The following is a 14,831-nucleotide window of genomic DNA, read 5'->3' as shown; positions in this document are numbered from 1 at the left end:
GTCAATTATACTTTAATTTTTAAAAATTGCCTGTAAAGCCTTGTCATATTGTTTTTACTTGTACTCTCAGAATTCAGACTTAAACAAAGACAGTGTTTGCTTACAAAAAAATAACGCCTACAAAGCAGTATTACTGTATGTATTATGCCTTGAGATGGCATCTACTAACTACTGAACTCTACAATAAATGTTTGCTCTACCAGTACACTATTCTACTACCAACAATGGATTTTTTTTTTAATTTTTTTTATTTGTGTATATAAGAACTAGAGTACAGGCCAGAGATGAGGGATGGGGTGAGAGGATTCATTAGAGACCGAGTAGGGAGCAGAACAGGCAAATACACTGATAAGTAGAGCAGCAAGCTAGACAGAAGTCTGCTGTGCCGTGTGGGTCAGCTTCCTGACTGGGGATCGAACTCATGCTGAAGTGGCTGCTGATAGCTTCATAGCCTGCCACCTAATCCCTTGCACGACCGGGAAGGGGGGGGGCTTAATAATTTTTTAATGTAGTTTTTCCAAAACAACACCCCGGCAAACACAAGAATAGTCACCAAAGAAAAAGATTCTCCCAGTCTCCATTAGTAATGTAGTTTCTATTAATCACTTTCAGATAAAACGACTCTGAATTAATTTGTATGCATAAATACCACAAAGGATTAGTACGGCTAACTGAACTACCCATAATTTTATACTCTGGTTCTTCGTGATAAAGTCTTTCCTTAAGCAAGACCACCTACTAAAAATGGATCCCAAGTTTTCTCTAGCTATCAAAAACACTTTCAAATAAGGCACAGGAACTAGACGAGTTACCTCAACGTTGTCCGTGAGACCGTACTCAGAGTGAGGATTTTCTGCAACCTAGAAAACAAAACACAGGTCACGGAGACGTCAATCAGCCACTCTTTTCCGCTGCACACCGCCACCCTGAACCCAGGGCCTCATGGTACCTGCGTCTGTCCCTCCAGCATCTGCTCTGGTTCCATGGCGCACCCTGCAAGTCACAGTCTCCGATCCCAGTCTTGGAAAACAAGAAGAACTGTGAGTAACCCGGGAGATTTCAACACGAAAACGCCAGGATGGAGTCCAGCCCAGCCCCCGACCCCGCCCCTCACCCCCACCTGGGCGCGGAAGCACCCGGAGCGGTAGAGAAGCAAGGTGGGACAGTCCAAGACCAGGCGCCCGCATCAGGTCCGGAAGCTCCGCGGTAATCCCAAGAACCTAGAAGAAGTGGGGAAAGGAGGAAAGGGAGCTGATTACCCGCGCCCAAGCCGTTTGTTCCTAAGAGCCCTGCACCGCGCCACCAACTCCCAGCACAAACCGCTTCGGCCGTAAGTGACGGATGTCGCACGATTGCCGCGCCTGCGCAGAACTCCCCAGCGGCCGGGGCGGGGACTCTGGCCCGCGTGGTGCCGGTGTTGCTCTCCGCAATCCGCCGGGTGTCCTGGCAAAGGTGAGGCCGAGAGAGAAGAGTTCCTCAACCCGACCACCCAGGGCGAGCGCCACCGAACCTGCAAACCCGGCCCAGCTAGGGGGGCTTAAGCCTGGCCGGCCCGCAATCTACCTGAAAGCTTCTGCCCAGCCTCTTCCTCGCTGAACCAAACCACTACTTCGCCGAGTGGTGCTTATCAAAAATTCACGGATCCATACTGACCTATCTACGAAAGACTGTCCAGTACACTTGTTGTTACTCTTTGGCTTTAGCTAATTGAAGTCAAAGGTGGGGAAAGCAGTGTTTTGGGGTGTCATAATAAGCCTTTATTAAAGCCTTTCAATATGTGAGTGTCTTGTTAGTGCTACTTAAGTTTGTATCAAGATTACCAATATGCAACCGGCTTTCCAAATAGAGATACTATTATATTTGTAAAAAAAAAAAAAAAAAAAAGGATTATTTTCCTCCTATGTGCTCCTATGTGTAATTGTAAATATCAAACAAGATCGTTATTTTCAACTTAAATTCCACTGTTATAATGTGAATATAAGTAATACACATTAAGTTCTTGCTTTGACTCAAGTTGTAGCTACACTTTACAATAAGAAATGTGAAAAATTCGTATCAAGTTGGACACTAAATTAGCTTAATCACATTAAAGTCGTGGCTGAAAATCTAGAAATATATATTTATTCTAAAGTTACTGTTTTAGAAACGTAGACTAAAATTTCATTTTGCAACTCTGTAAAAACTGTATGGATAAAAATCTAAAGTAAAATTTGTTCAGGAGCTAAACTTAGACCACGTGTTAAAATTCGTATTTCATAATGTATACTTGATTAGTTTTGTGATTGGTACTGCAACCTTATGACACTGAGGGTTTTTCATGTAAGACTAAAGCAAAGATGTAGATGTTTGTCAACAAAATATAGAAATTAACTAGTATATATATTAACTCATCAAGATTGGGTGCTCTTCTGAAGTAAAAATAAAAAAAAAAGTATAACCAGAGAAAAATTGGGAAAACATGAGAATTGAATAGTTATGTGCACCGTTATATTGTCATATATCCATAAATTTACCAGTACATAGCAGGCATTCAATAAGTATTTCCAAATTCCAGGAAGTAATTAAATGCTCCTAATTTACACTTTGTGAATACTGAGTCTCAGTAAAGTAGGAAGCTGGGCCATGAGCTCCTTCAGAGCAGGGACTTTGTCTTTTATATTTCACACAGTGGTATATCAAAGGTGAAAAATATATGTTGAGTTGAATCATGCTAATAATTGCTTATTTTATTTATTTATGTATACAAGAGTTGGGGTGTAGGCCAGAGGTGTCAGGAGTGAGAGGATTCACAAAAACAGCGTTGGGAGCAGAACAGGCAGATCCTCTGAAATACACTGCTGAGGGGAGCAGCAGGCAAGACAGGAGAGGTCTGATGTGCCCTGTGAGTTATCTCCCTGGCCAAGGATCTAACTCCTGCTGCAGTTGCTGCCAATAGCATGATAGTGCTGAGACTTAACCCCTTGCAATGCCAGGGAGGTCCCTGAAAATTGGGAATTAATACATACACCAGGGAAGAAAAAAAAAATGGTTATTGAAGGAAACAACTGAACAATTTAACTGTCAGCCAGGTTCCTCTCATTTTAGAGAGAAGTTATTAATGTGATTTACCAAAAAGTTTCACTAAAAGTTTTACATGGGAAACTTGTTGGAAGATTCAGAGAGCATGTCATATCTGCAAATAAATGGGCAAAAATAAAAACGAAAACAGCTAGAAATGAGATAAAAGATTTAGCAGATTAGTAATAGAAAACAAGTTAACTGAAGATAGCACAGAATGCTGACATTTGATATTGTCCTGGGAACAATAATTATGATAGAAATTTGCCATAATGTATATTATAGAGAAGGATAAATTTAAAGAGAAGACCACTTAATTTTTATTTAGATTTGCAGCAAAATTTTGTCAGGATTGCTCTCATCTTCTGCTGTTGTGTCCTTCATTACATTATTTATCTCATCCTGCCTTATATTTTGTTTATGGTTAAACACAGATATTTGAGTACTTTGATGACAAAAATCATGTACTCATCTATTTGTTTTGTATATTTAGTAAATATTTTCCCAAAGAAATAATTTTAAATGGAAAGCGAGTGCTTGCACCAAAGAATTACTCCTAGACTTCCTGTCGTGGGTTTTTAGAGAGATAGTAGTTATAGATTCTAGAGCTAGAATTCTAGAATCTGGAATAATAAAGAAAACAGTTCTTTACCCCCTTTTTATAAACTTGGTGCAAATTTCATTTATAAAATATTAACCTACTAGACAGGCAGTACCTATTTAGGGATGATAGTATATGTAGGGGTCTCCCTAGTAGTGCAGAGGTTAAAGTCTCAGCGCTAGCAAACTGTCACCAGCCACTTGCAACACCAGGAGTTAGATCCTGGCTAGGGAGCTAACCCTATTTTCTTAACTAAAAGCATGATTTTTTTTTTAGGGTCAAAATATTTAGATAATTTTTCTTTACTTGAAAAATATATCAATTGTTTATTGTATGTAACACATACAATATTCAGGAAGAATATTTGTGTGAGTAATGAATCTCATAGCCTTAAAAAAAAAATCTTCATTCCTCAAACTGCTTAACATGGAGTTTCCCTATGACCCATCAATCCCACTCCTAGGTATCTACCAAAAGACACAAAAACACTGATTGCACCCCATGTTTATTGCTGTTTTATTTACAATTGGAAAAACATGGAAGCAGCCCAAATGCCCAAAAGTAGATGACTGGATAAAAAAGATGTGGTACACCCCATGTTTATTGCTGCTTTATTTACAATTGGAAAAACATGGAAGCAGCCCAAATGCCCAAAAGTAGATGACTGGATTAGAAAGATGTGGTACATATATACAATGGAATATTACTCAGCAACCAAAAAAGAGAAACACATGTCTTTTGCAGCAACTTGGATGGAGCTGGAAAAGATCATGCTTAGTGAGATAAGCCAGAAAGAGAAAGAAAAATACCGGGTGGTTTCACTCATAGCAGGAGTATAATGGACCAGGCGAGAAAATAACAAAAATAATGAACAACCATATACCAGAGACATTTTGTGGGGGTGGAGTGGGGAATGGGATCAAAAAGGGGGGGGGGGGTGCACGGCACTATGGTGATGGTACATTGGTGACTTGGAGATGGAAAACCCGCGGGAATTACAATTGAGATGAAAAAATGCACAAAATGATGTAAAAATAAACTTTGTAATAAAAAAAAAAAGACGTGGTACATATATACAATGGAATATTACTCAGCAACCAAAAGAGAGAAACACATGTCTTTTGCAGCAACTTGGATGGAGCTGGAAAAGATCATGCTTAGTGAGATAAGCCAGAAAGAGAAAGAAAAATACCATAGCAGGAGTATAATGGACCAGGATAGAAAATAATAAGAATAATGAACAGCCATATACCAGAGACATTTTGTGGGGGTGGAGTGGGGAATGGGATCAAAAACGGGGGGGGGGGTGCACGGCACTATGGTGATGGTACATTGGTGACTTGGAGATGGAAAACCCGCGGGAATTACAATTGAGATGAAAAAATATATACAAAATGATGTAAAAATAAACTGTTAAAAAAAATCTTCAAGTTTATTCCTCTCTACATCCTAGCATTCATGGTGAGTGTATAGAAAAAAGTTAACAGCAGGCCTGTAACTTGCTATCCATAGAAAACCTGTTCACATGGTGGTATAGTGTCTGGGAACTTAAATGATAAACAGTTCCCTAGACTGATACAAAATTTCCCATAAATGATGAGAGTGACTCATCATGCCTAAACTGTTCATGCAAACGATGTATGTTAAGCACTTACTTTCCTTCTAGGAGTCTGCAATTTTAGTATTAGGGTGCCTTCATGAGCAGCCCCAATTAAAAACCCCAGCACTTAATTTCTTATGTGTTCTTACAAGTTTATTGGATACACTTCACTTATTAGAATACATTGCTGGAGGAACTAAGTATGTCTTGTGAGACTCCACTAGATGACTTTTGGAAACTTACATCTGGTTTCCACCAGTCTATTCCTTTTACTAATTATGGTTTGTATCTTTTTGCAGCAATAAATCATAGCTTAATTATATCACTGGACCTGGAAGTGATCTTGGTGATTTCATCCTTGCCCTAATAGTGTGTATTCTATTTCAACTAGATCAGGTATATACCTCATATATGTCCATACATATATGTGTGATACAATTAAATGACAGTAAAAATTAGCTGATTAAAAGTTGAGATTAATAATATGGATCATAAATTCTGAAGGGGTTCAAATGAGATTGAGATAAATGCAAGTAGATACATTTGGAACACTCCCACCACCAAATCACCCACAGTTCTCCAAAAAAAATGTTTTTGAAACAATTCAGGAGAAAGCAGAATTCTGAATTTTATATTAAGTACTAAATACTTCATATAAAGACTAAGTACTCAAGCAAAGTTGATAGGATGGGGAACATGATATGGACTAAAACACTAACAGCATAAGTAAATGGAGAAACTCAGGTAGTTTTAGAAGAATATAGGAATTGAGCTTATCTGACAAGATGGGAGGAGGGTTCTCAAGGATAAAGACTTTCTGAAACCACTGCAGTTAGTAGAAACCACCTTTGAAAACAGACAATTACTTTTGTATGTTCCAACAGTCACATGACAGTAACAACTTCTATTGTTCTGCTTTCATGATTGCTAGAGAAAACATGCCCTGACCACCATAAATACAGAAATATAATATTAGACCTAAGTACTTTGTTTACAGTGTTGCTTGAATATACCCAATGATATTCTAGATTGCCGTTCTCGGATCCTTTAAAACTCTATATTAACTGCTTATGTTTATGCTTCCACAGCATCTTAGCTTTAAAAATCAAGTTGAGCAGGTTAGGTCACAGCTTATACTCTCACACCTACTACTATTTCAAAACCATGAGCTCATTCAGACTTTCACCACTAACAATTCCTCTGTACACTAGGGAATCTCAAACTGGTATCTCAATTCTGTTCTGGTTTGTTTTAAATTTTGAGCTAATATCACCAAGCAAAAAGGTTTCATATAAAATTCAGAATTCTGCTTTCCCTTGAAATGTTTCAAAACCCCCCCTTTTTTTTTTTTTTGAAGAACTGTGGGTGGTTTGGTGGTGGGAGTACAGACCTGAGGGCAGAGATCCTATTCAGTCAAAACACTAACAAGGATGTAAATTGATGATACTTTACTTAAAAAATAAAATAAAAATCTGGCAACAGTAGGACACACATTCTTGAAACAGAAAAATTATCTGGAGCTGACTAGTAGGCATCCCATTTAACTAGGTGTGCCACAAAGTGGACTCAATACAGGGAAATGGTTAATGTTCACAATTATGTATTTGCTTAATAACACATTCATAGTATAATAATCCTCTAAGTGTTACTGCACTCCTACCATCCCTCCCCATGAATCATGTGTTTCATTTGTTTCTCTATGGAGTATCCTGCCTTTCTCCAAATTAATCATATCCTCTCTTGGCTCTAGGTAGGCCATTTTATTTCACTTACTAGTTTTTAATTGAGAAGACATCCTAAATACCTGTCTTTGATCCCTACCTCAAATCAGCAACATCTCTCATTCTGAAGATAGGTGTTCCTTAGAAAGCAAGGAGGGTTGATATATCCAAAAACTATTTGGTAGTAGGCACTTTGGAAAAAAAAAAAAAGAAACCTAAAGTGATAAAGTAACGGAATGTCCTGGATTAGCTAGCACAGTACTCAGCTCCTCTTTTTTGTCCTGGTGAAACTGGCCCAGATTCCACTCAAGATTAACTTTCCTGCAAGTTCTTACCATCTGAAAACTGGGAGTCTGTCTTACTGTAGCTTAAGTGGCTAAATTTAGGATCTTAGTCCAGATTACAAGGATAGGGTAACATCTAGTGACTACTTCTCTTGACACAAATTTAGGAAAATGTTAATATAGAAAGCTAGTTTAACTGGGATATATTTCCAAGAGACAGAAGATATGAATTGAGAGTGTTATTTTTTTAAAGATTTATTTATTTATGCATACAAGAACTGGGGTACAGACAGGCCAGAGGTGCAGAGGCAGAGACAGAGACAAAATGGGGAGCAGAACAGGCAGACTGACTGAAACACAGTGTTGAAGGGAGCAGCAGGAAAGGAAAGGCCTGCATCACCATATATTTCAACTCCCTGGCCAGGGATGGAACTGCTGCAGATAGCCTGATAGTGCTGACACTTAACCTCCTGAGCCACCAGGGAAGCCCTAAGAGTGCTAAAATCTGAGAACCCACTATAGTCCTCAATCCCAAGTGGCACTGTAGGTGTAAAAGACAAAAACAAATAAAATTAATTTTTTAGGTATTATGTTGGAGGTTGTTTTTTCCTTTTGGAGGTTTTAGTTGTATATTTCACTTTGCAATTTAACCCACCCATTATAAAGAGGAGTTAGCTAGTTAAAAAATTTGTGCCCTAGTAAGTGACAGAACCAGAATAACAACACCAGTCTCTCTCTCAAATTCACATTTACCATACCAAAAAAATAAAGCCAACTGTGTAGAAAGCCATAGTTAATGTTAAACATAACTTGGTAACAGATGCTTAGCAAGTGGAAAGCCAGGAATCAGAAATCCAACACTTGAATGAACGGCCATTGTGTTGCAGGGGCTAAAGGTTTATTTAATAATGAATAAATATAAAGAGATGATGTAAAAATATTTTTTTGAAGCCTATATTTTTACCTTAGGTCATTAATATGTAATTTGTGATTGCCAAGTGGCCCAACCACATGGCATAGCAGACCTCTTCTATCTTTCCTGCTGCTTCCCTCAGCAGTGTGTTTCAGTAGCTCCCTACTCTGTCTCTGATGTTTCTACTCAGCTATGTAAAAACAAAAAAGATAAAATCTTGCTATTTGGGACATGTATGATGCTAAGTGAAATAACTCAGAAGGAGAAAGACAAATGTCAGATGATAGAGTAGAATATAGATAAACAAAAGAAAGGAACAGAAAACGAAAACAAAATAAATAAATCTATCTGTAAAACTGAAGCTAACAGAGGGGAAAGGTGCATAATGAGGAGGGGATCCAATGCGCTGTGGTGGATTAGGGGTGCTTTGTTGATGGACACCAGTATTGTAACATATATCTGAAGAGTTTGTAATACCAAACTATTTACAATGTTGCAGATCATTTTTACCTCAATAAAAATAATATATAATAATAATAATATAATAATAAGAAACAACTAAGGTTTTTATGACACAGCAAAATGTTTGGGAAACACTCTTAGATAAGGGATGCATCTTAAACTTCAATCTAAATGAGGTAAATGGATATTCTGCATATATTACTGTTTCAACTAATTCACAGATACCCACATTAATCTTTATATATATGTGTGTGTGTGTGTGTATGTACCACCCTTTGTAATGTGACTTCGTCTCTTCTCCATCAAGATGCAGAATTTATTTTCCATAAACAAACTACACTGACATTGGCCCCATGTTCTGTTTCAACAACAGAATGAAGCAGAAATGACATTGTGCTATTTGGGAGTTTGGAATTCAAGAAGCCTCGTAACTTTAACTCATGATCTCTTGGTAACCAGAAGCTATGTAAAGAAGCCTGTGATCATTATCTTGGCATAGAAACACATTCCAGCCAGTAACCACCACCAGCACTTGGAGGATGATCGCTAGCTCCCCCAGCCTCAATCAAACCATCAGATGATTACATGCATGTGAATCAATCTAGGCAAGGTCAGCATAAGAACCACCCAGCTGAACTAGTCCAAACTGTTACTCATAGAATTGCTGAGTAAATAACTCACTGTTATCTTAAGTAACTAAATTTTGGAGTGGCTTATTATGCAAAACAAGGTTGTAATAAATATAGTAAGGATTATTACAAGATTTGAAAATCAATCATTGGGTTTGAATTGGTTTTCAAATTACTAGTATTTACTAAATGAGTACCATATCAGGGGATTTAAGGTAGGTGCAGAAAGTGAGCCAAAATTTGTCAAGTCTGACCACTGCCCTTCAGATACATTAATAATCTATATCAGCAGGTGGTAAAGTATTTAACTATCATGTAAGATGATATATTAGAAGAGGCATAGAATGAAACAACTACATTGTCATAGAAATTAAAAAAATGGATTTCTGTTAAAGGTGATACAGAGGGTTTTATCAATAAGGTAACATTAGAGTTAAGCCTTGCAGTACTTCGACAGTATAGGAGAGATGTGAAGCCATACTAGGTGACAGAAAAAGTCAGAATCATAATAATCCTGGCAAAGGGGAATGAACACTCAGAAAACTGCCAGCAGTTCATTTTAGTTGGATTGTGGTATGTGCATAGATGTTGAAGAATCAATTCTTCAACTAATGTCAAGCAGCAGCATTAATTTCAGGTACTGCCTACTATTCTGTTATTGTGTAATAATGTGAAAGTGGAGCCATAGATGTAGAAGTTGAGTCCCAGTTCAAAATCACAGGAAGTGGTGGAACAGGGATTTGAATGTAATCAGTCTGATTCCAGACCCACTCTACTATTTGGCCATAGCTTGGTCAAGTTAAAAAGTTAGTTACATTAAAAAAAAAAAAAAAGATGTGGAGGGGTGGGCCCAATCTATGGTACAAAAGCTTAAGGTGCAGCACTGTGAAGCTATCCACAGCCATTGCAGCAGAAGTTGGATCCCCAGCCAGGGAGGTGACCCACATGGTGCAGCAGACCTCTCCTGACCCATGCACTGCTCCCCTCAGCAGTGTACTTTGTTAGTCTGCTTGTTCTGCTCCCCACTCTGTCTCTGGTGAATTCTTTCACCTCCTCCACCTCTGCCCTGACCCCAATTCTTATATGCATAAATAAATAATAATAATAAAAAGAATATATGCAGTGGTCCTCCCTTGTGGCATAGGAGTTAATTTTCGCGCTGTCACCTCTATGGCCTGAGTTTGATCCCTGGCCAAGTAGCTAACTTACATATGGTGCAGCAGACCTCTCCTGTCTTGTCTGCTGCTCCCCTCAGCAGTGTATTTCAGTTAATTCATTGGTTCTGCTCCCCACTCTGTCTCTTGTAAATCCTTTCGTCTTCCTACCACCTGACCCCACACCTTGGGTCTATACCCCAGTTATTGTATGCATAAATTAATAAATCCTTTTTTAAAAATTAAATGTGCTGCAAAAGAGTGTATTTTAGAAAGAGAATCCTGAATAAATAAGCTTAGAGACATAAAAATGGAAGGGAGCAGGAAAATAGGGAGCAGCTCATTTCTTCTTTTTTTAATTAAAAAAAAAGTAGTTATTCATTTATTTATTTATACTTACAAGATTGGGGTGTAAGCCAGAGGTGCAGGAAGTGCAAACACTCACCAGAGATAGAGTGGCCGTTCAGAACAGGCAGACTACTGAAATACACTGCTGAGGGTAGCAGGGGGGAGACAGGAAAGGTCTGCTGTGCCTGTGCTCCCTGGCCAGGGATTGAACTCATGCTGTTGTGGCTAGCCATGGCTTGATAGCACTGAGACTAGGGAGGGTTGGGAGTAGGTCTATTTTGCAATAGCCTATGATATTTGTAGGGGGGTAGTGGTGGATAATATTAAAGTTGGCTAGAATGTGGAAATTCTTGGAAACTGCCACGAAACATTTGTAACCACACATATCAATAATGAAGCCTCTGTGTCAATTAGATTTTATTTGTTTTAGGCAACAAGAAACAATTATGACTAATTCAAGGAAAAAGACAAAGTAGAGAGGAAAAAGATACGGAGATAGATGAAGAAAGACTGGAGAGGAGAGAGAGAAACAGAAAGAGGATATAGAGGACAGCTTATTGGATAAGTTACATCAAGAGACTAGTTCAGGAAACTGGCAGCTCTGAATAAGGTGAATGAACAGACTAGCTCTTTAGAGCACTTAGCTCCTACTACTCTCTATCACAGTGTCTCCTTCCAAGATTCCATTTCCCGGGAGAGTTTGTTTGACCTAGTGCTTATACCTCTGTGATCTGGTAGGCAGGGTTCTGGCTGATTAGAATACAGGCAGCTGAGGCGATTAGGTAGTTCCCCAAAGGATGGGACGCCAGACAGATTTTTTTTTTTTAATTATTTTATGGGCCCTCCCTGGTGGCGCAGCGGGTTAAAGTACAGCACCAAGAAGCTTAAGCCACTCCCGCATGAGTTCGAGTCCCGCCTGCCCCGAGATCTACATGGCGCAGCAGACTTCTCCTGACCGCCCGCTGCTCCCCTCAGCAGTGTGCTTCGTCGATCTGCCTGTTCTGCTCCCCATTCTGTCTCTGGTGAGTCCTCTCACCCTCCGCATCTCTGGCCTGTACCCCAGTTCTGTATGAATAAATAAATAAATCTTAAAAAATATATTTTATTTATTTACACAAGAATTGGGTCTAAGCCAGAGATGCAGGGGTGGAGGGGGTGAAAGGATTCACCATAATCAGAGTGCGGAGCAGAACAGGCAGATCTACTGAAATACATTGTAGAGTGGGGTGGGTATTAGGTGAGACCGGAGAGGGTTAGCCCCATGGCTGGGGCTCAAACTCATGCCACAGTGGCTGGTTGATAGCTTGGTAGCGCAAAAACACTGGAATCGTTGGCCTCGTCTTTGTAACTGCTTCTCTCTCAAATAAAATCCCAGACTGGTACCCACTGCTTATGAGATGAAACTCAGATTCAATCACTTGGCAGAAGATTTGGATTTGGACAGAAAATCCTGAGAGAAATATAAACAATGATACAGCGAAATAGGAGTCCGGCGAACTAGCCAAGCAACCTAAAGACGTACAAGCACCTTCCGTGGGCTGAGGACCAACAATCCAGGATAGGAGCTCCCGGGGCGAAGCAGTCGGCAGAGCGATTGGGCCCAGCGGGTGACAAAATTCGAACTGCACACTGGGAACTGTAGTTCGATGGGTCAGAGACTGAGCGGCGCTCACCGCACACGCGCACAAGGCGCTCAGAGCAACAAAGACGGCGGCTTGCGCGTGCGCGCCAGAAAAAAAACCACACACAAAAAAAACCACTAAAGGCTGCGCGTGCGCACGTGACCTCCGCTCTGCGCTACCCGGTGGCTGAAAGGACGGAGAGAGGGAGGGGCAGGTGCTGGCGACCGCAGAAAGGGAAAAGGGGTTGTGCTCCGGGACGATCGGGGCGAAAGGGGCGGGGCCGGGGAGCAGCTCGCCGAGGTACCGAGCTCCAGCGACCCGCGGGCGTGTGAGGGTCTGTGGCCCTCGGCGTCCCAGTGGCCGCCGCCGTCGCTTGGTCGCCCTCAGTCTGCGGGAGGCGGGTTATGGCGGCGGCCGTAGTCGGAGCTGTGAATGAATTCTCCAGGTGGACGAGGGAAGAAGAAAGGCTCCGGCGGCCCCAGCAGCTCGGTGCCTCCCAGGCCTCCGCCCCCCTGCCTGGCCCCCGGCCGCCCCGCCCCCGGGCCGGCCCCTCCGCCGGAGTCGCCGCATAAGCGGAACCTGTACTACTTCTCCTACCCGCTGGTCCTCGGCTTCGCGCTGCTGCGTTTGGTCGCCTTCCACCTGGGGCTCCTCTTCGTGTGGCTCTGCCAGCGCTTCTCCCGCGCCCTCATGGCCGCCAAGAGGAGCTCCCGGGCCGCCCCGGCGCCAGCGTCGGCTTCGCCCCCGACGCCGGTGCCGGGCGGGGAGGCCGAGAGCGTCCGAGCGTTCCACAAACAGGCCTTCGAGTACATCTCCATTGCTCTGCGCATCGATGAGGACGAGAAAGGTAACTGGGGGACTGGGAGGAGTGGGCGGCGGCGCCGGCGCCTGGAAGAAAGCGGTGGGTTTGCCGCGGGAGGGCGACATCTGTGTCACCAGAATTGATGTACCCCTCGACATTGGTTGCCGAGGAGCCAGAGCCCCATCCTTTACGGTTCACGGTTGAACCTCGCCTCTTTCAGGGGCATCCTCGCTGTTGACCTTGCACAGCCTTCCCTACACTTTTGCATGACTCAAGTCCCTATGCGACACCCAAACGTGCAGGTGACAGTGACAGTTGTCCTGGAGTGACCACACGGATTCTTGCTAGCACTGTAAACAGTGTGTGGCTTCCTTTGAGCCAGGTTTCCAAAAGGTCTTGATATCGAAGAAGCCGTGCCTTGCCATGCAGGCTTTTAATGAAAGCAGTACTGTCATGTCAGAAAAGAAAGAACAAATGACTTAATTTTGAAAGGAACAGCTGCATATGATTCCAGCGGAATTAGTGATATTTTTAAGTTTGGTGGCAACCATTTCATCGCTATGACTCCAAAGTATTCTTCAGTTAGGTTTTAGTTTAGCCGCAGATTTTTGGTTTTGTTCTTGATTTGTACTGATGTTACTTAAATTAGTGTTAAAAGATAGCCTCTCACTTGTTAAGTGAATGAATAGAATAAATTTGCACATTTCTGAATGAAAGCAAGAATTACATATTTCTGATTTCTTTTTATTTAGCAAATATGTTTCAGTCTGTGTACCAGGCATCATGTTATTAGCTCTGCATGTATATTATACTATTTAATCCTCAGTATAACCCCATGAGGTGAAGGTACTTTTAGTATCAGCATTTTACAAATGGACAAATTGAGTTCAAATGATTGAAGTTGGCCGGCCATTCCAGAGTACTAATTGCTGGGGGTGGGGGAGAGAATTTAGTTAGATGGAGATAATGTAGTTAGATGGAGTTTTAAAATATATTAAAAAGCCTGTCTTTTCAATCTTCTAGTATGCTGAGATCTTTTTCTCTAACTGCCACAGAACATGTTTCCACACCTCAATTTGCTTATTAGTTTAAAACAACAATAACAACAACAATCTCAAGTTAATTTGTAGTATCTCTGTCAACCAACTCCAGAAATTGTTCTAGAACTTCAGTTTTGTTTGAGACCTGTTTCTCTTGTGGAGCTTAGGAGTAGGAAATAGGATATAATATGCTACTATTCGTCGTTTTGGGGTATAAGGACAGTGGAGGTTGGGGGCTTCAAACAGAGAGGCAAATTAAATAAAAGAATATTATATATTTGTAGAAGGATCTTTTTTGCTTAACTGCTTCATTAGTTACCATTTCTTAGGAGCACCCAAAGATCTGTAGAGAGGCTCAGTTTTATTGCATTATCCTACTACCGTTGGGTTCTATGAAACTTCCTAGTTTGGGTTGAAAGATATTTTAGAGTAGAGGAAATATATTTAAAGGTAGATTAATTGTATTTAGCAGACTAAATACAACAAAATTTTAATTAACACTGGGTGTAAAAAGGAAAGGTTAAAGAAATTATGCTTTATAAAAAAAGGGGGGGGGCTCATGTTTATTGTTGCTTTATTTACAATAGGAAAGGCATGG

At 40.9% G+C, this 14,831-nt stretch overlaps 1 protein-coding gene and 1 long non-coding RNA gene across 4 annotated transcripts in view; one reads left to right on the top strand and one right to left on the bottom strand.

The window, feature by feature from the left end:
- Window positions 1–817: 817 nt before the first annotated feature.
- Window positions 818–1,364, bottom strand: LOC105853891. The gene is made up of 3 exons (XR_001145647.1): window positions 1,260–1,364; window positions 950–1,020; window positions 818–860 (listed from the first exon to the last, which is right to left on the bottom strand). It is a non-coding gene; the product is annotated as an uncharacterized LOC105853891 (long non-coding RNA).
- Window positions 1,365–12,600: 11,236 nt separating this feature from the next.
- Window positions 12,601–14,831, top strand: part of SPAST (spastin) — a 44,341-nt gene continuing 42,110 nt past the window's right edge. For all 3 annotated transcript variants that reach the window (XM_012727634.1, XM_004686314.2, XM_004686313.2), the window contains exon 1: window positions 12,601–13,238. In XM_012727634.1, coding sequence (XP_012583088.1) covers window positions 12,824–13,238 — 415 coding nt within the window. In that variant the 5' untranslated portion in view covers window positions 12,601–12,823. The remainder of the gene's footprint in view (window positions 13,239–14,831) is intronic.

The sequence above is a fragment of the Condylura cristata genome, unplaced genomic scaffold (assembly GCF_000260355.1).
Source record: "Condylura cristata isolate star-nosed mole 26May11 unplaced genomic scaffold, ConCri1.0 scaffold00020, whole genome shotgun sequence".
NCBI classification, from domain to species: Eukaryota; Metazoa; Chordata; class Mammalia; order Eulipotyphla; family Talpidae; genus Condylura; species Condylura cristata.
Note: the sequence above shows the minus strand (reverse complement) of the source record. Positions and strands in the feature narration are given on the sequence as shown.